Consider the following 22,573-nt stretch of genomic DNA (forward strand, 5'->3'; position numbering starts at 1 on the left):
GCTCCAGAAAGGATACTCAAGCTGGATAATGTCATGCCAAACTAGCCTTGTCAATATAGTGTTTGCATATTCTGTTTTCTTGTGAACCCAGTGATCAAAATCTGTTCATTTCTTCAGTCATTTTCCTCCTGTGCTAAATCTTTCTTTCTTGCAAATGTTAACCTTGTAGTTCCTATCAGAACTTTGCTTCATTGTTTTGATACTCTTCTCAGTATGTTAAGCTGCAGGCTCTTCGCCCTCCACTGTCTCTCACTTTTATCACTTATTTTTCCAGCTATGATAGTCTTAACTGTTAGTGGATATTCTAACAGCTGTATTGTCACCTTTTTTTTGTCTAATGCTTACTTTCCCTGAGTTTTTAAAAGGGAATTTTGAGAGATAAGATTCAAATTAGAACATAATAGGATTCTCAACATTTATGAAGCAGTTAGTATCACATTTTATTGTAGCATTATAGCATACTTTTTACCATAAAGATCATTTCATTAAACTCCCCTGCTGTGGTCAGAGACATGTTCCACTAGAACAGGTTGCTCAAAGCCCTGTCCAACCTGGCCCTGAACATCGCCAATGATGGAGTGTCCACAGATTCTCTGGGCAACCTGTTCCAGTGTCCTGCCACTCTCACAGTAAAAAATCTCATCCATATGCCCAATCTAAACCTCACCTCTTTCAGTTTAAAACTGTTGCTCTAGAGCTGGACACAGCCTTCCAGACAAGGGGTGCCATGAGAACAGAGTAGATATTGAGAATCCCCTCTCTGGCTCTGCTGGCCACTCTCTTTCTGATGCAGCCCAGGACATGGTTGGCTTTCTGGGCTGCGAGCTCATGTCCGGTTTTTCATCCACCAGTGACCCCAGTCCTTCTCTGCAGGACTGCTCTCAATCCCTTCATCCCTCAGCCTGTGTGGATACTGAGGATTGCCTGGAGCCAGGTGCAGGACCTTGCACTTGAAGCTCTTCAACCTCCTGGTGTTCTCCTGGGCCCAGTCCTCAAACCTGTCAAGGCTCCTCTGGATGGCAGCCCTTCCTGCAGTGTATCAACTGCACCACTTGGCTTGCTGTTATCCACAGGCATGCTGAGGGATGTTATCAACCCTCCAATCTGGGTAATTAACAAAGATGAGCAATGCTGGTCCCTGTATTCCCCCCTGAGTGCACCAGCTGTTACTGATCTCCATTTGGACATTTTTTTTTTTTTTTTTACTGCAATCCCTTGGACATGGCCATCCAACCAGTTTCTTATAAGTTGAGTAGTCCATCTCTGAAACCCATATCACTCCAATTTAGAGACAACAATGTTGGCTCTACCTGTGTCAAAGCCCTTACAGAAATCCAGGTAGGCAACAGCAATTACTTATTCCTTATACATTTGCACATTCACTTTATTGTAAAAGGTTAGACCGGTCAGGTATTATTTGTCCTTTGTAAAGACATGTTGGGTATCTGTAATCCCCTCCCTATGGATATGGATATATGCTTTGTCATTGCTTCCAGGAGAATCTGTTCCTTTGTAGTATCATTTCTGTCACTTTTCCCTCTGCATTTATTGATATTTCTTTGCCTTTTGTGACTTTCTAAGTTGTTTTCTAGAATTTAGATTGTAAACTCAGCCAGTTCAGGAGTTCTACCTTTCATTTGCACTGCAGCTCATAATGGATTTTTAATACTTACAAATAACTTCGAGATGTTTTTGAGGCCGCCTCCAATTTCCTTTTTCACTGTCAGTGGAGATGCTTAGATGCAGAGTAGCTGTAGTGGCTTTCATGACTTTTTCACTTAAAAGTGGTACTGTTTTTTGTTGATTTTTTTTTTAGGTTTATCATGTGCACATATGCATATGTATGTGTTAATGCTTAAAGTGGTTAGTATTAGAATCCGTTTCTTGATGGTAGATACTGATTACTCTAAAAGTTTATTTATTCTTAACGCTTTCAAGTCTAGCCACAAATCATTTGACATCAAGGCCAACTCTAGTTGTGTTATTTAATTCACAGCAAAGATTCTTTAAATGGACAGATCAGAAAACAGATTAAATAGCAGGAAAAATCTTACTTTTTAAGGCCTGCGATGGTTGCACAGGTTTTGCTGTGGTTCTATGCTGGCATTTTTTTTTTCCTCTCATGCTGCTGTTTTGTAATATATAATGGTTGGAGTGCAGAATGCAGAGATTTTGTCACTAATTGCTGTATGAAAGTGGCACTGATAAACAGGGGCTTTATGATGATGAAATGCCTATGGTTTTAATAATTTTAAAATAAGTTACGTATGTGTTTGGCCAATCTTATAAACTCATCAACAGTTGACTTTGATTTCCAGAACAAATTTTGTTGTAAGCAGAGCTTCATATTGTAGGAGAGTGAAAAGTAATTGATGATAGTACTTCAGTGTTTAAAAGCTTTAAGATCAGATTTAAGATCTGATAAGCTTTGCTGTTGAAAATGCAATTTAATTGTATTTAGAATAAATCTTGTAGATTGCATAAATTTCATTTGTTTAAAAAAATCCCAGAACTTTTTTGGTTTTCTTTGTTAACTGAAGGTGTTGTATTCGATGAATCAGAGCTGTGTCTGAGTGGTACATGATGCTTTGCAAATATGTATTTTTTCAATGCTTTTAAATGGTGAACTTCTGATGATTTGGCATTAAATTAAGAGATGTAGATATATAAAATTGGATTCGTTTATGAAGTTTATGTATGCTGTTAAAAATAGCATACCTTGGTTTTGTCCCCCATCTTCCTTGTGAGCTAGTGTGAGTCAAATTTAAGGTTATTCCCAATATTAAAAGATAAAGAAATTATAGTCATTCCAATTGACCTCACAATACCATCGTAACAACCAACTGTATCTCCCTTGTCCTCTGAGACAAAGAATATTGCTTGAAGCACAGAAATGAGAAAATGGGGCTCAATTGAAAAATGTTTCTTCTCGATTTCATTTCTGGTGGGGGCAGAGGGACAATTCTTTTATCTAATAGATGATCTCTTGATACCATTTGCAAATTTAGCAAAGCCAGTGTTTCCAGTGGCTGGGTTTTGGCTCTGCACTTCCAGTTGGCTGATAACTGGAAACCCTCTTCAATCCTTTCTGACTTCAAAACTGTCATTTGACTAAAATAGCTGCTTACTCCTGTTAACATTTTTTTCTTCACATTTAGAGGAAATCTTTCCTCTTGACCTTTATTTGGCAGGTTAAACATGCCAAGCTATTTTGGTGACCTTGTTTAACTTAAACTTTTTTGTATATTTTCTTCCAAGTCTTTTCTACACGTTTTTCTGTTGAGCTTCCTTGTCCTGAGTTAGTAAATGGTTTGTCAGGTATTAAATAGTACATGTAGATTATTTTAATTAAAAAAAAAAATAAAGTTCATGCCTTTTCTGGGAACATTGCTTAATAAACTGTATAGCTACAATTGCTGCCTTCATATTATTTTGCTTCATGTTATTTGGCAGCTATTAGACAGATAATTCTCTTCCATGGTAACTTGTGCATAGGTTTCCACAGTGTAATAGAAATGCTTGGTACTTTCTTCAGTGTTTCACCTTATCTGGTAATTTTGTTAAATTTATTCAGTTTTTAATGTTAATGTCTTGATGAAAATGTGTGAAATCATAGCAGTAAAATCAACACTGGTGGTGGTTACTGGTGGCTAAAATGTTTTCATGCAGATATTTGACTTTGGCTTTACAAAGCAAGTGATCCAACTGTAAACAAATTCAGTAACTCTGTACCTTACTATTGTGCTAAATTAGACCTTAAGTCCTGAGTGTGATATCTTCCTGCACAATTTTTGACTCTTAACTCTTCTTCTGAGCTTAAAGGAAGCTTCAGCTGATTAATTCAATTAAATTCCTCTGAACTGTACTTAAAAAAAATAATTATTGCAATTCCTATGTTTTAATGGCTTCAAGGTCTGATTTTAGCATATTTACCTAAACTTCCCTGCTTTATTTTACAGTTTATATTGCTTTAAGAAAAATTTACTGTTATCTTTTTTGGTTTTGCCTTTGTTTTTAATAGGATGAATGTTACCAAGTGAGACAAATATTTGCTCAGAAACTTCACAAAGGCCTTTCTAGACTACGGCTGCCACTAGAATATATGGCTATTTGTGCACTGTGTGCAAAAGATCCCGTGAAAGAGAGAAGAGCTCATGCTAGGCAGTGCCTTGTGAAGAACATAAATGTCAGAAGGGAATATCTGAAGCAACATGCAGCAGTTAGTGGTAAGAGAACAGAAATCACTTTTTGCTAAAAGTGCTGTAGTTCAAACATAAATGTGAGTAGTCTGAAAACATTGATAATTGTCTGTTTTTATACACAAAACCACTGTAAATTTGGTTTGGAGGTAACTAATGAAAACTGAAAATTTTCAAGTTCTATGGTTTTCTTTTGTCCAAATTTTCCTTTGATTTTTTTTTTTTTTTAACAGGCACTGCTGAGGTCTTTGAGTTCTGTTGAAAACTATGCAAATGCTTATGCCTAAATATATTGGAAGTGGAGTAATTTTCCAAGGCAATTACGTGTACTGTTTCAACTTAATAATGTTCTAAGTGAAGTGACAATGATTAATTTTACTTCAGCAATTACTAATAAGTAACTTTATTACATAAATGCTGTACTAAATAGACTGTCCTTGCACTGCTGTATTGAGTAGCATCTTGTGTTATTCCTGCAAAGGGCTATGTTTGTTGGCATTTCAGGATGAGTTTATGCAATTTTTTCTTCGCAGTGCCAGCAATCTGATCGTGGGAATGCTTTGGAAGTTATTATGGACTCATGTCAGCTATTTTTCTTTTATTAAATCAGTCCTTTTGACTTAAAGCTACACACATACAGTATTACAATGCTGGTTACAGGGTCATAGGAAAAAGTAGACCTTTATGAAGAGCTACTGCATTTTTAAATAAGAGGTTTTGAAAGTTTTATTTCTTTGAAAGATTACTGATGGTTTGACCTTTGTGGAATGAGAGGATTTTTTTTCTTGCTTTTAGCCTAAACCAGACCTGTTTCATGAATCTAATCTCAGAGATGCTGCCAGATAACTGACTTCCTTCTGTGTTTGTGAATCGCTTTATATTGGCTATGTCAGTCTTTCTCAGTCCCCTTAGACTTTGATCAGAGAATAAGTCTGCAGACAAATCCTTTTGTGTATCATTAATTAGAGTTAAGGAAAAAAGTAGTACTTTTCTCCATTTAATAACATGTAGAAAAGAAAAAAATAAATTGAACAAACACCTCTAAACCATTTAAAGACTATTCCATTTGAAAGTTGAAAACTTTTTAGTTATTAGAGAGAAAGTATAAGAATTCTCATATTTTTTAAATAGATGCTGCAAAGTTACTACCAAAAATCTGTGGAAGAAATTAAGAGGAGTCTCGGTGTATGTGATTTTCTTTATCCAGTAGGACCTCAAAGAGCACCTGATAAATTCTTTTCTTGCTGAAATAATTGAATGATGCCTTTGATTTGACATGCTGTAATGCATGGGGAGCCTGGATTAAATATAGATTGCAGGATTTTTTTAGGATTACAATCTTAACTTCATGCCATTCAGATTTACCAGTCTGAGCTTTTAGCAAATAAAATGTCTTGAACTGTTTGCATCCTAAAAAATCCATACTGCAGCAGTTCAGCAGAAGCTCAGTTCTGGAAACAATGTGATATTTAAATGTCTGTCTCACTCTGCTACTCTCCCTGCTGACCATGCAGTAATTGAGGGTGGCAATGATGGTAGTACCTCCTTTGGAAATCTGCATCTTTGATTATTCCAGCTACTTGTCTGAATCTATAAATGTGTGATTTTGTGATACGTTTTGTCTCAAACCTCATATGGGTGAGGAGGATATCTCTTGGATATTTTGGAGGGATTTCAGTTTTCATTGAAAATATGGTAAAATTTCTGTTTACCCTGCCTGAAGAAAACTTTCTAAGAACTCGTACCAGACAGTGAAACACCTCTTCTTTTCCACACTGACCTTTTATAGGCTGGCAGGAATTATTCTCAGCCCTCTTTAAATGCTATTCAGAGTGGAAGCCACTCAAGAAGAGACTTATTTTGATTATGTGTCTGTTACTAGTTTCATCTGTGTAGAGACGTGTCTTGCATAGGAATTATAGTTTCATGATGGGCTTTTACTTGAAAGTCAGTAAGAAGAAAAATTACAAGATTAATTTTTTATAACAAGTTTTCTTCCTGAAGGCTCATAAAGGACTCTTGTGAAGGGTTTTGGCACATTGTAGTTTTATGTGCTGGTAGGAAAACCACCCCACCTGTCAGGTAGTGTCTTCTTTCATTAGAGATAAAAGCTCTATTTATTTTTTTTTTACTTTTTTTTTTCTACTGTTTTTTGTCATGACAGGGATAAATAGAGTATGCATCAATATTTGTTCTTTTCCTCTTTTGTCTGGACCTAGTTAATTTTATTTTCCAGACCCAGTTGGAATTTTTGTTATAGTTAAATGAGAAATTGTCCAAGGCAGGAAGTTACTGAAAAACTGCATTTATGAGCTCTTGATGAGCATTCTATTGAGGTTGCTAATTAGTACAAATAATAGTGGGTTGGTTTGTCTGGGGCATGTCTAAAGCAAGCCAATTTTGCTAGTGTTCTGAAGTTGTAATTATGTTTTCTTCCTTTCCTGCTGCATCTTTATTTTTTGTTTAGTAATGTGAACAGCTGCTGTCTAAAATGCAGGGCAGTGCATAGTGCAGTGTCAATTGAAGCACACTAAAAACTACTTTACAAAGTACACTGTATTTCAATTACATAAATATGGCTTGAAATAGACACTGGGTGATTTTATATTTTATATATATTTTATGTAGACTGTGCATTATCCCTATTTGTACACACCTCTAAGAAATGGATAGGTTAAGACTTTATGTACACATGACATCAAGTTATATTGTTAGTTTTGTAAAATCTACAATAATGGTGTACTTTGTGCATAATATTTGTCAAGCACATCTCATATGAATACATATATTGGAGGTAAAACTATTAGTGTTCTAATGTATTTTTAAATAGTTATATTAGTGTATGTGATGATTTACAGATGTTTGGACTTATTCGTAACTGAATATGGAATAGATAAAAGTTTACTGAAAAAAAATTTTCCATACTTGATCATGCACTTACTATCGCAATATGTAACTTTTCAAAGGCAGAGCTGGGAATTTTCCTCTTCCCTTCACATGTATGTTCAAGTAATGTCAATACTATGATATTGCATTTGCCACAAGCACTTAAGATCAGATGCTTGTGCCATAGCAATGTACATGCAATACCAGGATGCCTTCCTTTGACCATTATCTTTCCTGTTGCACAGGGTACAGGTTTAGTAACTCAGGTGTGCTGTGTGTCCTCTGACTTCACTCAGGCATCAGGCTAAAGAAAGCAGTGCGGATTTGCTGAAAAATGTTTGTTTACTTTTGGTGTGCAACTCGTCCATCTGTTGTCCTTGCCTCTTGGGAGGTGATGTGTGAGGTGCTAGAGTTCATGCTGCATGGTGTTGGTTGGGTCAGAGAATTTGTTACCTTACAGAAAGTGTGATCGTAACTCTGAGAGGGCCATTGGCAACAACCCTTGCTTTTTGGATCCCCAGGGGAAATAGGCCTTTGGACTGTTATGATGGAGGAAAGACTTTCTTGCAGTCCTGCCTAGGATTCTCAAAGTCTCAGAGAATGCTAGAAAATTTTTTGAATGCTTTGAATGTCACAGTAGAGTTGCACTGCTCTGTTTAGGTAGAATTGAGCCTTTCAAGCTCAGTGCACTACTATGTTGTTACAACTTTTGTAACCTCCCTCTCCTCTTGAAACAGATATTCAATTTGATTGTCATTGGCAATTTGACTGCAAAATCAATTTGAATATCAGTGGCAATTTGACTGCAGAATCCCTGCAGAAAGCCTTTGCTCTCTTGACAGCAAGGCTATATGTACACTGGAATGTCTGAAGAAATAGTGACAGCTTATCCTGCAGTTGTGCTGGTCTCACATCTTGCAGTCAACATGGATTTTGTGATCCATTCTCACTTCTGCTTTTCAAAATCTTTTAGAATACAGGCTTTGAACTGAGTAAAGGATTGGGAGTAGGAGGTGACTGTAGCTGTATCTCAAGGTAGTTCGAAAACAAACAGCCCTGAGAGATACTTAAAATCTTAATTCTTGCACACATGAAACATGTGCACATCAGTCATGAAATGGAGCATCATAGAGAAATGATGTGTTTATACCTTAATGCATGCTGACTCAAAATCTGCCCTCTCCTCCTTGCTATGTAGTTTTCTGATGCATCTTTATTCTGCTTTTCAGAGAAACTGTTGTCACTTCTACCAGAGTATGTTGTTCCTTATACTATCCATCTTCTAGCTCATGACCCAGATTATGTCAAAGTCCAGGACATTGAACAACTCAAGGACATTAAAGAGTAAGACCACTTTTCATAGTGTTACTTCTAACTTTATTCTAAGTGAATTTCTGATTCATTGTGGTACCCTGCTACACAGTCCAGTGTGCATGATGATGCCAGTTTCTTCTGTAAAATATTGAAAGAAGTAGTATAGGTGCTTTTTAAGTGCTCTGTGATATTTTATAGAGGAACCCTTCACCTTCTACTTATCTTCATTTCATTTTCTAAAAGAACTGTTATCTCAGAGTTAGTCTGGTTCAAATTCATAATACTAGTAAAAGCTGGACTAAATCATATTCTCATATTCAAAAGTGCTTTTTCGAGGAATTTGTTTTGTACTTTGATTCATGTGGGATACTGCATTTCTCCTTCAGGTGCCTGTGGTTCATACTAGAAATATTAATGGCTAAAAATGAAAACAACAGTCATGCATTTATCAGAAAAATGGTAGAAAATATCAAACAGACTAAGGATGCTCAAGGACCAGACGATCAAAAAATGAATGAAGTAGGTGATACTTTTTGATTGGAAATTGCATTTAATTCTGGCCTGCTAATGAAAAGGAGTTGCTTTTTGTTTATACACCAACTTCAAAACGTCTTTCAATAGAATTGTATGTATGAAAAGATATTTTATTTACTGTAATGATTATATTTATTGTAGTTTAGATGATAGTCATTTTCCTGTGCTTCAGTAATTCTTGCACATATGCAAGTGAGTAGTAATAGTTTTCAGTTTGTCTGTTTCTGTCTCAGTAAGATAACTAAACACTAACTTCAAATAGATACAAACTATAAAATTTACTGTTTAAATCATCCACTAAAGTACTTTTTAGTATTTAATTTCTAAAGTGCAAGAGTAAACTTAATAGAGGAAAAAAAATACATTAGAAATCTCATGTATTGTGTAGTACATGCATCAAACCTTCTTTTTCTTTTTATCATCACATCATGTCCAGATATGTCCCTTTTCTGCTTTTCCCATAGAGATTTGTTTTGGGTAGTGGGTGGGAATGTGTGAGTTCATTTGATTAACATTGACTTAGAAACTAAGGCAAGCACTACTCTTAAGTGTACAAACACCATGAAATCACCTGTCTTCAACTGTTAGACTTAGAATGCTTTTGCTTTTACCATCTGTATTTCAGTATCCCGAGGGACACTGTTTAGAGATGAAGGCTAGTGTTAAATGCTTAAGATGAATGCTTTTAAACTGATTTCTTGTGGTCCTGTGCGCAAGAGAGATCTTTTGTCAAAATTTTCAATGAACTTCTTAAGTGTTATTCATTTTTTAATTTTATTATTTACAGAAACTATATACAGTCTGTGATGTAGCAATGAATATCATTATGTCAAAGAGTACAACATACAGTTTGGAATCCCCTAAAGACCCTGTACTTCCAGCCAGATACTTTACTCAACCTGACAAGGTATACTTGGGCATTTAATTTTTCTTGAGATAAGTCTGTTTAAATATTTGCTAGTTGAAATTCGTGGGTTTTTTTCTTAAATATTTCTTGCAACTTCAGACTTCTCCCTCTTATATTGTAGTTGAAAATGCATGTATTTATATGTTTTCATAAATAAACTGGTGTGTGCACATATATATCTCTTACCTCCTACTTCCATATTTACAGCTCTAGTTTAAAAATTCAAAAGCATAGATGATGTAAATGAAATCTTTCAGTGCAATCTCCACAATATATCTGTATCTTGTTCACTGATTGTTGCTGTAATTGCCTCCACCCCTTTTTTTACAGAATTTCAGTAACACCAAAAATTATCTTCCTCCGGAAATGAAGTCTTTTTTCACTCCTGGAAAGGTAGGTATGGGGTGGGGATTGGGGTTTGGTGCTGTGTTTGCTTGTGTTCTAGTCTTTGTTTTCAGATGGTTTTGGTTTTTTTCTTAGTGGGTTTTTTGGTTGTTTAGTTTTTTAAAGAAAACAAGCATGTATTAATGAAACACTAAGAGAACAGATTATTTTTTTATATAGAGAAAGATATGGGTAAAGGGAAAACTGCTGCTGTCTATGCTGAGTGGGGGCAACAATAGGCAAAACTTGTTGTCTTTAGAAGGACAGAGTCTAAAAACACCCCAATACAACCCATATTTGTTAAGTTTACAAAATGGTTAAGCATTTTAGATTGCAGAAGACTACAGTGTTGCATACAAAGTGGCAGCTCTGGAAAACTGGAACAGAAATGATTTTAAAAATCACATCATTAATCTTTGGCAAAGCTGAATACCATTTTACAGTACCTTATAAGTTAACTGACTGTTCTACAGTTTTGTTAATTTGTTCTCTCAGAATATGCATTCTATTGAATGGTAGTGTTCTTTCTTCACTAAAACTAAACCCAGGTACTCTTTAGGATAAAATTAAAGGGAATGACAAACTGTGGTTTTCATCTGGATTAATGCATCCTGTTCTAGATGACAAAGAACATGAATTTGTCACCTTGTGAAAGAAAGAAATTGCAGCATGTTCATTGCCCTTAACTTTGCTAATGAAGCACTGACTGTCAGCTAGTAACTTAATAATAAAGGAGGAGTGCAAGCTAGGAAAAGAAGCAGATTTCTCTTTGAGAAATTGAAAGTCAACATTTATGGATTGGAATAGATAATAATTGAAATTCTTCTGAATCCTAACTTAATTTTATATTATTTTCAATTTCTAGTGCTGAGTACTCTAGCTCTTCTTGTGTTGTTTTGAAACTTTATAGCAAACAGGAGAGGTGTATTTGACTACCAACATTTTTAGTTTCTTCACTATCATGAGAGGGACATGAAATGAAAGTTGGTGTGAGGAGTCTTATTTTTTTGACTGGGAGACTGACTTGGGTGGATGTTAGAAAAGTGCATATAAGCAGGGAGCACTAAGGGCAGGAAGGCTTTGAGTGTAGATTCTCTGAAAGGGAGGAGCTGTTTGTGCAGGCCCTCCTAGTCCCTCCTTAGCAGGAAGTTCAGTTCAGTGTGAATTTGAAAATCTCTTTGCTTTTGAACTCTTTCAACATACACTGATTAACATTTAGTTCTAAACTAATAGATGTAAATTGTTAAGCTGGATTTAGTTCTCCAAGGTTTATTTTTGGAAAGCATATGCTATTTTTTTTTGTGTGCTCAGTGCAGAATATATCTTTGTAAGTGTAAAATTCCCCTCTGGCTATAAAAGTATAACCAGAACTTCGATGGTCTGTAGCTCTGAGAAGGAAATACCCAAGACTGATATGATATGCATGTTGAACTTTTTGAAGCTGTCACTAACTGCAGACATAGCTAAAATCTAATATTAAAGAAGACGGATAATGAGAAATGCAAGCAATGGTCTTTAAATCAACATTTTTTTTTTTACATGGCTGTGGCATTCTCTTTAGGAGTAATTGAACTCTTTTAACTCTCTCAAAAGTTAGTAAGAGCTGGAGGCGTTCAGCAGGTCTGAAAGATAATCCAGTTAAATTAATAACCTGAAGCTCACCAGTGTCTGGAAATTGTAGCACTTATTAAAAGCCTAACATTTTTAAATCTGTGCAAGAAGTATCAGAATCTTCTCCACAGTATCTGGCTTTTGAGATTCTCATTTATCCCCAGTTGAAACTAATGTGGTTGCCAGTTTAATGTCTCCTTTGCTGGAAGGGCCATCCTGCTATTTCTGCTTCACTGGGCCAGGTGCTTATCTGATGCAGATGGGGAGCTGGTCCAGGTAGATAAATCAGCAGAAAGCAAATGGCACACAAAGTGATGCAGTGCCTGACTGCAGGGTCTGGTGAGCACACAGCACTACCAATGGGAAGAGGACAGAATCTAAGGCTAGAGAGAAGAATACCAGCTTCGGTGGCAGCTAGTTATTTGATTGCAGCTCCCTCAGCTTCCTTCTGGTGTCTGCTGTAGCCTTCATATGAAAATGTTTATCACTTTGTGTTAAAATTAACATAATGATTGCAGAAAGTGAAATCTGTGAATATTTTAAGCATAGTACATGTTAACAATGTCTGAATGTGTAGCTTAAAATAAAGGAAATATATTTTTGGTTTCAGCCCAAAGCAGCCAATGTTCTTGGAGCAGTTAATAAGCCTCTTTCGTCAGCAGGCAAGCAGTCTCAATCCAAATCTGCACGAATGGAAACTGTAAGCAATGCCAGCAGCAGTTCAAATCCAAGCTCTCCAGGAAGGATCAAAGGGAGGTTGGTAGAAAACAAAGGATCTTTGATATTTAAAATATTTGTAATGGAAACTTTGAATACTTGTATAATGTTTTCTAAGTAAAAGACAGAATTATTTTCTCTTACATTGAAGTAAAATTACAGTTTTACATTGGTATAACTGAAACCATGAATTTGGCTTTCTAACTCCAGGAATAAATTTTGTTTTTAAAAAACCCAAAAACAAACCCAAAAAACCTCCAACAAACAAACAAACCCCCAAAACAAACAAACAAAAAACAACACCAAAAACCAAAACACAAACCCCGCCCCCACAAAATAAAAAAAATACCCAGAATCAAATTGCATCCAGGATTGGCTGAAGGAGGAAAGGAAAGTCTCATATGTTTTAATTTTTTGGGGGATGTGTTTTAGGTAGATAGATATTCCCCCCCCCACGTATATATATACGTGTGTGTGTGTGTGTGTGTATATATATATATGTCTATATGTGTATACACACAGCTGCAGTCCTGGGAACCTGTCTGTAATACTACAAACACATCCCACCCCCAGGGAGAACTGGTAGGCCATTTTGGTGGTCCTGCATGATTTCCTCCTTGAGTCCTGCGCTTTGCTGGACTTTTCAGACCAATATTTTCAGATTCTAGATTAGTTTTGCGATGAAGAGGTGAGTGTACTGTAATGCTAAAGTAATATTCTAGTTATCTATCTTTAAAATTACAGCTTTTTTGTGTTAGTTTTGTAGGCTATTCATCAGTTACTGCATCCTATGTTCTTTTTTTTTAACTGAAAGTCACATTGTTATTAAGTTTTGATTTTTTTCACTGACAGTGAGAGATTGTATAGCCTCCACTATTTGTATTCTTTCTACTGTTTCACATTTTTTCAAGACTGTTAGGAAATGTTTTTTTGAATTTAAGACTTCTCATTTGGTAGTTCTGTGACTATTCAATATATAATATTAATTTTAAATGAAGTGCAGTGTTTTATAAGGTATATTTCTCCACTGCAAAAGTCTGCAAAAAGGCTTATTTCTTAAGTCACGCAGGTTCACATGCTGGACTGTATTACTGGCTAATGGCAGGTGGAATCCAAATTCTTCTCTATATCCAGCAAAACGAATCTGAGATCAAATTTTAAAAAATGCTGCACTCACAGCCTAACATGTTCTGTCATCTTCATGATTTCTCTAGTTCACTTAGTTAAAGGGATTAGTGTTTTGAGATGCCAAAGAGAAGAGACAGGAATGACTGAGGATGCAGGATATTTCTAGTTCAGTCTGTCTGAATATGTACAGGCAGATTTGCATCTTTTGACAGGATATATAAAACCTAAGCTTCCCATTACATCCCAGTTAATACAGATTGTGAACCTGTAGGAGTGAGAACATCTTTTTCTCACTATGCAGGGAATCGAGTTTGTGTGATTGAATACCACTTTTCACTTCAACACATAGCATATTTATTTTCATTTAAAAACGTGCACAGGTATTTAAAAATGTTTCTTCTGCAGATGAAATGAAGTTACTTGTGTATTGGCTTTTGTGCACTACCTTTCATCTGTGGGACTCGGTGTTTTACATATGCAGGAGGCATTACTGTCCATATTTACATTTATAGAAACTGAAATAAAAATGAAATTGCTGCTGCAAAAAGCAGAGAGAAATTTGAATTTCAGTTTTATTGCCTAAATCTCACCATAGGAAGGTGTGTGTGCTTTGGCTGGTCTCTGTGGGGATCTTGGCTGTCTATAGGAGAGTGTAGGCAATTGTATCCAAACACAGATCTCTTGCAACTCACACTTTCCTGTTTTAAAACGCTGCTTATCTTTCCACTGAAAAAAGAAAATTGAACGTGGTTTATGATCCAAACATTTGTGTTGACTTAGATGATGTGGCTTGTGATACTTGGTATCTACAGTACCCACAGCGAAAGGTTCCTTCTGCCAAAATGTTCTTGGTTTATTAATAATTTTTTTATGACAATTGTTGTCCTTAGTATTTTTTTTAATGATTACCCAATATATTATAATAATGAGGGAAATATATGTTTGTTCATCTTAGGCTTGACAGTTCTGAAATGGACCATAGTGAAAATGAGGAATTCACACTGGCTTCACCCTTACCTGGAAAGAAAACTGACAAAAGGGACGACTCTGATCTTGTAAGGGTGAGCTATTAAAAATTAACATGATGATATTTGAGATCATTAAAAAAAATAAATGCTGTAACATGAAACTGAGCTGATATTTTAAGCTACCGGAAAATATGCTTAGAGTTGGATATGAAAATACAGTCAAAAAAGGTTCTGTTTCTCATAGAATCATATAGGTTTCAAAAGACCTTTAAAGGTCATCAAGTCCAGCCCTTAACTCCAAAGACTGAAGTCCAGCACAAAAATTATGTCCCTGAGGTTACTGAGGCTTTGGAGAGTGGTAGTATCCTTGCTAATTCTTGCCAGTGGATATAAATATATGTAGCTCAGTAATGAGAAAGGTTCCTAATGAGGATGTAAAACATTATTTGGACTCTCAGATGTAGAGCTTTAATATGTAAAAGAAGTTGTAAGCAGACTAAATATTATCTTAAGCAGTGTTTATACCTGTATCAAAGCAGAGAAAAATAAACCACCGAAGAAAGTTATAATTTTATTGTAATTCTAAAAGCAGGTCAAATAAAACAATAATTTCCGATACCACAAGTAAATTTCACTTCTTTGTGCCTTAATAGCAGTTGGCAGTCTGTAAATTTTGTAGTATTTGAGATATGCATGAGAAAGTAATAAGATCAGTTTTACTAGAATTGGATTTTCTAGGCTGCATTAAAGATGTCCTGTGTCTGATGTCACCGCTGCTTTATTTGTTTTTACTGTCTCTGACATTTTTCTTTTCCCTCTTATGACATTCTGGTGCATTTTTCTAGGTTGCTTGGGACATAAGCTACTGACTAGTAAAAGTTCTGAACTTTTGCTTGTCTTGAAGTATAAATAACTATCTTATACTGTGGGAAAAGCAAACCGGTTTATAACTAAATAAGAAAAATCTGGAATCTCTTGTCCAAAAAAGAACCAATTGCTTCTGTAAACCTTAAAGTCAGAGTCCAGACAGCTCCTGGCATGCAATTCATGTTTAGAAGCATTGGCTTGGACTGATAACTACTGAGAAAGCTCAGTGATAAAGCAAATACTGCTCAGTGTCTTGAGTCCTTTTGAGAGCATCATTCCACTTTGAATCTGTAAGTGAGTTGCTCCAGGTTATGGATTCAGAACTCATTTTTGGTTTTGTGGAGATGGGGATCAGATTACAGGAAGCATTAGCTGAGAAGCAGGATATTAACTGGGTAGCAGAAGGTCCATGTTTTAAAGGTATCACTCTTCAGGATATTTGTCCAGATTAACAGATTAACACCTGTAGAATAACACCTTGGTTCTGAGGTTGTGGGACACTGTTTAGCCCCAGGGAAAAATTTTACTTTGAAAATTGGCAGCAGTTACTGCCTAAAAGGAGCTGCAGTGACCAATGTGCATCTGCAAAAACAAATAAAGTGGGTAATGGCAAGAATGTCACTGAAGACTTGAACTCACAGGAAATGTCATCATTGTTCAAAGGTTTTTCTTATTTTCTTCTAGTGTAATATTTTGTCCTTCAATTTCTTTTCCTTTTTACTCTCATACCCTTCCAAGATTCTCTTTCTGCTTTTCTTGAAAAACGTTTTTGGTTAAAATGGAGACATGAATGAATATGTAAGCTGACCTCCGTCTTATGTCATGAGGCAGATGTAAAGGGAAAAATATCTTCATTCAGGTTTTAAATGATGTATCTCTGATTATGTAGATGAAATTTCGATGCAGCAAATACTAATAAATGTGTTGAAATACAGTAGTATTAGTATGAAACAAACATTGATATGAAACAGAAAAAGAGCAAATCTTTGGTCTTTCGGATAATTACATGATGTGAAATGAGCGAGTCATCGTTCCCATGAAATAGTGGATGAGTAATATTTTCTGCTTTTATTTATCTGAGGGTCGGTTGGGGCAATAGGGCCCTAGTAGCTCCTTATTGAAATCTTTGCACTGTTTATGGCTCTTTACTGTGCTCTTTAGAGAACTAGAGCATGGAGAGGTAAAGGAACACTTTCTGTTTTCAAAGTTATGATTCAGAATGGGTTCTACCTTTGTTGATATGTTAGAGGGAAGGGCTGCCATCCAGAGGAGCCTTGACAGGCTTGAGGACTGGGCCTAGGGGAAAACATCAGGAGGTTGAAGAGCCCCAGGTGCAAAGACCTGCACCTGGCTGCAGGCAATCCTCAGTATCCATATAGGCTGAGGGCAACCCTGCAGAGGATGACACTCAGGGTCACTCATGTATGAGAAACAGGACATGAGCCAGCCACATGTGCTCTCAGCCCAGAAAGCCAACTGTGCCTGGGCTGGTCAAAAGGAGAGTGGCCAGCGGGGCCAGGGAGGGGATTCTTGATGTCTCATTTCTGGGGACTCTCATCTGGAGTGCTGCGTCCAGCTCCAGATCCCCATTAGAAGACAGACATGAAGCTGTTACAGCAGATCCAGAGAAAGGCCATGAGAATGATGAGAGGGCTGGAACACCTTTGCTCGCAGGAAAGGTGGGAGAGTTGAGATTGTTCAGCTTGAAACAGAGAAGGCTCTGGGAAGACCTTATTTTGGCCTTCCAATATGATGGGGGCATATAAGAAAAATGGAGAAAGATTTGACTTGTCCTGCAGCAGTGGGACAAGGGGCAGCAGTCTTAAACTGAAAATGGTGAGGTTTAGATTGGACATAAAGGGATTTTTTACAGTGAGGGTGATGGGACACTGGAATAGGTTGCCCAGATAAGTTGGGGATACCCCATCATTGGAGATATTCAGGGCCAGCCTGGATCTTTCAGCAACCTGGTCTAGTGAAAGGTGTCACTGCCCATGGCAGGGTGGTTGGAATGAGATGATCTTCAGAGGCCCCTTCTGATCCAAACTGTTTAAAGCTTTGGTGGGTTGTTTTGCTGCTCAGAGGAAATGCTGGTACAGCTTTGACAATAGTGACTTGGCAGCTACCACTAATTCCTGTGCTTCTTTCTACAGTTGTAAGGTCGGTCAGGTTGTCCACTGTCTCCTGTATTAGTGCCTTGCCAGTGCCAGCATAGGAGCCAGGCATAAGCACCCTGCAACTCACAACAAGAGCTGAAGCCACAAGTTGGCAATTCTTTATATATGTCTATTTATTTTTGATAGAAATACAGTTATGGATGTTCTGTCCTACTGTGTTGGACACAGCAGAGGATACAAATGAGGAAGGCCTTGCACATTTCAGGGTTTTAACTACTCAGCTTTCAAATAATCTTTCCCTCTTGTCTGGTATTTTATATGTAGGTGTGTGTTTATATTTTTGCAAATGTTTTTGAGATGGATATGGTAAACAATCTGAGACAACTTGTATCATTTGAAGACTCTGTCTTGTTGGAGGAAGCTTCTATATGTGACTGTTTAATATGGCAGTTTAATTTTTTAATTTAATGGTGCAATCTTGTCTTTTCAGTCAGAAATGGAGAAACCTAGAGGAAGGAAGAAAGCCACTATCACAGATTCAGAAGAAAAGCTAAGCATAGATGACCTGAATAAACTGGGTCAAGAGCAAAAGCTTAGAGGTAATCAACGGGGAAGGAAGAGACCTGCAGTTGTATCAGAAGCTGATGAAACACAATGGCAAGAGGAAAAAAGGCTAAAAGAAGATGTGATAGAGAGTGAGGATGAACAGAACAGTCCACCGAAGAAAGGGAGAAGAGGACGCCCTACCAGAACAAATAATGGGGCAACACCAAAGGAAGAACCAGTGGCAAAGTCATCAAAAAGGAGCAAAAAAAAACAACCACCAGCAGCTGCAGTGGAAGAGGAGGAGGAGGAGGAAGAAAGGCAAACTGAAAACATTGAACAAAAACCAAAAGGCAGACAAAATAGGACATCAAAAAGAACACAGCAGAGGTAAGTCCATCTTCTTGTAAGCTGTGTATTTTTTATCTCTGGACACTAGTTATAATTTGATGCTTTGCAATTTGGGTCTTCCTCAAAACAGAGCAGAACCATCTGAAACTAGTACAGTTGAATCAGCACAGTCTACGCCACAGAAAAGACGAGGAAGGTCATCACAAACACCACCAGCACAGCAAAAAAAAGTGTAAGTGTTCTAAATCTGTGTTTAGTTAAAATTAAATAATGCCTCTGTGCCCACTAGCAAACCTTTACTGAAAATATTTCAGAGTACTGTAGTTGACAGTTAAGAAAATAAATTGCTATTATTATTTCTAAAATGTTTTCCTTAGCTACTTCTCCTAGGGCATCTTACAGCAGAGCAAGAGGCTGTAAATAATTTTAATGTGCTCAGGTAGCATGTATGTAGCTTTACTTTTCTAGGAGAAAAGTCAATAAAGCATATAAAGGTCTTGAAGACAGGACTTTATTAGGACTTAAAGGAAAGTGGCCCTGTTTGTTTCAGATAGCGGGGAAGAGTCAAATTGTTACTGTGGTGAAACAGATTTGTGGAGAATTAAGTTTATTCTGATTCTCCTTAAATTAATGTTCACATTCTAATTTGTGACCTTACTATCCACTTGAATAATTTTCATGTGAATAAAATGTGTTGTGATCACTGAAGTGTTGCAACTTCTGAAAATTCTGAAGTGCGTCAAGTTCCCAAATGAAGGTAAAAACTCTGTAGTTGGCTAGCTTCATGTTCTTGTGCCTGCTGTAGGAAAATACAGGTAGCTGTACCTTTTCTGTACATGCAAGGTAATATATGTAAGTAGAGGTGCACAAGGGGTTATTTGCCCACTTGTATCAAACTGCAGCTCATGGGGAATATTTACTTTTCCAGAACTTGATATAAATTCCTCAGGGCACTACTTGGGGACATCTACTGTCTGACACTTGTATATCTCTGTTGTCTTTCTGGCTTCTGGGCTTAGTTAGCGTCGCATTGCTCTTTCTCTGGCAGTGTAGTGTACTGACTGCCTTATACCAGGGATCTTCCCTACAGGAGAACCTTGTCTGAATGGGCTTGTACCCTCATTTTAAATTCTGGGCTCACTCTGGATCACACGATCTGGCATTTTGCATGCACAACATCCCAACCTTTCCAGTTCCCCTGCCTCAGGTCAGATCTCTGCTGCTTCTTTACTCTGTAACCAGGAGCACAGGACCCAACACTGGTTGGTTACTTCAGGAGTCACTGCTACATGTGCAGTAGAACAAGAGTTGGAAACTGCTACTGCCATGCAGGGAAGACAAACCAACAAGTTATTGTTAGGTGATGTGCTATGTGGTGTTTGTTAAAGATGCCCTTTAGAAAATATTTAAATAACTTTTCTCAGTGAAGTTGGTATGTTTCTTTACTCCATTTTAAGCTGACAGTAAATTATATCACTACCCACAATCAGTAACAACCATAGCTCTCATTCACGTGTATGTCAGGGGGAGCCCAAGAAAGTTGTTTTGGGGTTCAAAGTTGTTGAATCTATTCTAGATTTCATTAAAAAAAATAAAAAAAAGAAGGTGGGTTGTTTTTTGTTTGTTTGTTTTATCAAACCTCCCACATTTTGACTGTACGTTTTCCAAATCTGCAAGAGACAGGCAGAGACAGTAGCTATTTTTCAGTCTTCAAAGTGCATTGTAGTCAAGCCTTTCTCCCTCATCTACATCATTTTTAACTGAAGGAAGTTGACAGACTGAACCAGAATTGTGTACCACAAGATAAATATATTTATACTAAATGTGTAAAGCATTCTGAGCTCCATGGGAATGGATTTGGCATAAGAATTTGGGATTTTGTGTATGAGGTGATAATGTATCCTGTGGGTGGTAGTGTATAACCTATTTCTGATAGCAAATTGGGTTACCAATTAGCACATGTGAACAGGCTTATTTTTGTGGTATGTGAAAGTAAGACCCTAGCTTGTACATAATTCTTCTGCTTCCTTTTCAATTCCATTGCTTCTATCAGTCTTGGCAAACTTGAGTTGGGCTAATTTGTTTTAAGGGATGGCATGTTGCCTGGTTTGGAAATACTATTATTGCTATGCAGTTGAGAAATTTTATCAGAATTTTTGTGGTTGTCAGGGTTGAAAATTCCTACCACTTTCATGATGTGATGGCATCTGAGTATGATTGTTTTGGATTTGTGCCCCCACTGGAGACTGAAGTCTGTCTGTTGTGTACCCAGAACTGAGATTCTGGTTTCATTCCAACCAAAATGTCACCAACTTTGGGTGCACCATTTACCTGCAGTAAATGGGATGGTTCAGTGATTTGATTCTGAATTGTGCTGCTCTAATGTGGTGCAGCTGTGGAATTTTGGAAACATCTGTAGTTGGCTTTTTTTTTAAAGGCAAGGGGTGTTGGATAATTCTCATTTTAAGCAAATGGGTGCTTTTTGCTTGTGGCACAAATCCCTTAACCAACACAGGCAGTTTAAGATATCGTTGACTGATTATTCTTGATTATCCTGAGTAAGGTATTATTATGCTGGTTATCCCTAAGATAGCTTGAAAGATTTACTTTTAAGTTCATTCTAGTGTTAATTTCATGAGTAGCAATATGCGTTCTTCTAGGTCTGAAAAAACATAGATGCAGTTATTCACATTTGTTGTGTAAAAAGTCCTGGAGAAGTAGAGTCCATCTGTTTGTGGAATTGAATAGTGAGAAAACCAACAAACAGTATTCAGTCTCTGGCTGGCTTTTCCTGTTCACTGGTTAATGTTGTGTCAACCCATTTTGGCCTGTATTTTGGCACTGAAGAGAAAAATCTGCCATGTCTACAGAGGCAAAATTGTTCAACTTTGTGCTCCTGGCCCTCTATTATGGAACAATTTTGTTTTCAAATGGTGTTGTCCAGCCTCCTAGTTTCACTTCAGTTCTGTGCATGGATGAACTAGACAGGTGTAAAAGACTGCAACATTATGTAACGTGAAGAAGTAAGGCTGCTGTTTTTGTGAACTGGAATGTTTGCTCATGCATTTTATACATATTGCAGATGTACATGTGAAGCTGATCTTTATTTTTCTTCTCATTGTAGCCGTGCAGGACGTTCCAAACAAGCAGCCAGTAAAGAGAATGAATCCAGTGAAGAGATGGATGTGTTTCAGAGTGGTTCACCTGTCAGTGATGACATTCCCCAGGAAGAAGTAATGGAAGAAGAGGAAGTTTCCACAATCAATGTAAGAAAACTATCTAAGCTTTTCTGTGTGAATCTTTGTGGTGTGCTCTGTGTATTGATGATCAGAGAATGACCTCTGTTCTTAGAATGACTTCTCCCCATTTTTAGGACTTAACCTTCCTCCTTTAAAATGAACGGGGTGGTTGTCAGCTGCCACTGCTGTGTAGTGGATTTGCAGCATAGTTTCCTAGAGAAGCTGCATTTCTTGGAAGATACCACTTTTTGTCAAGTATCTTGAAGTTTCTGTCCTGTGTAGCCTTTCTTATCTGTATGCCAAAACTGTGTAGCATCTAATGGAAATTACTTTCCAGGTAACTCCTGCCCATTCTTCTCATCTAGATTTTAAGAGTGAATGAAGCTTCTTTATACAAAACAGACACACAAAATGAATAGTGCTGGAAAATAAGCCTTGATCTCTTCCTCTTACCAGTATTTGTTAAAATGAGTTCACTTTTATATTTATTTCATACAAATACATTGACAAGTTTAGTAGTCATACTAAAACTGAGAATGCCTTCACACTTTTGGATACATCTGATGATCAGAGCATCTGAGTGTATGAAAACTCTGAGAAAGGAAGCTGCATTGTTGTGAATTCCATTAAGGATGTGGGCTCAGTAACATCAAATGAAGTAAGGTCCTGGTCATTGACTGAGACTCGTACTTGTGACAAAATGAGTAATGAATGCCACTGTATGTGGATACTCAAACAGTATTGAATGACCCTGAGCATTTTTTCCATTATAAAATGTATTTGTTCTTGAATTTTTCAAATTTTTTCT

General features: G+C 37.0%; 1 protein-coding gene across 4 annotated transcripts in view; it reads left to right on the forward strand.

The window, feature by feature from the left end:
- Positions 1 to 22,573, forward strand: part of PDS5B (PDS5 cohesin associated factor B) — a 107,640-nt gene that overhangs the window by 75,568 nt on the left and 9,499 nt on the right. Inside the window, exons 25-34 of one of the 4 annotated variants that reach the window (XM_033051349.1) lie at positions 4,022 to 4,226; positions 8,315 to 8,429; positions 8,786 to 8,918; positions 9,721 to 9,840; positions 10,171 to 10,233; positions 12,446 to 12,591; positions 14,636 to 14,735; positions 18,123 to 18,565; positions 18,657 to 18,758; positions 21,651 to 21,792. In XM_033051349.1, the coding sequence (XP_032907240.1) occupies positions 4,022 to 4,226; positions 8,315 to 8,429; positions 8,786 to 8,918; positions 9,721 to 9,840; positions 10,171 to 10,233; positions 12,446 to 12,591; positions 14,636 to 14,735; positions 18,123 to 18,565; positions 18,657 to 18,758; positions 21,651 to 21,792 (1,569 nt within the window). Of the gene's footprint in view, positions 1 to 4,021; positions 4,227 to 8,314; positions 8,430 to 8,785; positions 8,919 to 9,720; positions 9,841 to 10,170; positions 10,234 to 12,445; positions 12,592 to 14,635; positions 14,742 to 18,122; positions 18,566 to 18,656; positions 18,759 to 21,650; positions 21,793 to 22,573 lie in introns of all 4 variants that reach the window. The other 3 variants (XM_033051348.1, XM_033051350.1, XM_033051351.1) reach the window with 3 other exon arrangements.

This window comes from Catharus ustulatus, chromosome 2 (genome assembly GCF_009819885.2).
Source record: "Catharus ustulatus isolate bCatUst1 chromosome 2, bCatUst1.pri.v2, whole genome shotgun sequence".
In the NCBI taxonomy this organism is placed as follows: domain Eukaryota; kingdom Metazoa; phylum Chordata; class Aves; order Passeriformes; family Turdidae; genus Catharus; species Catharus ustulatus.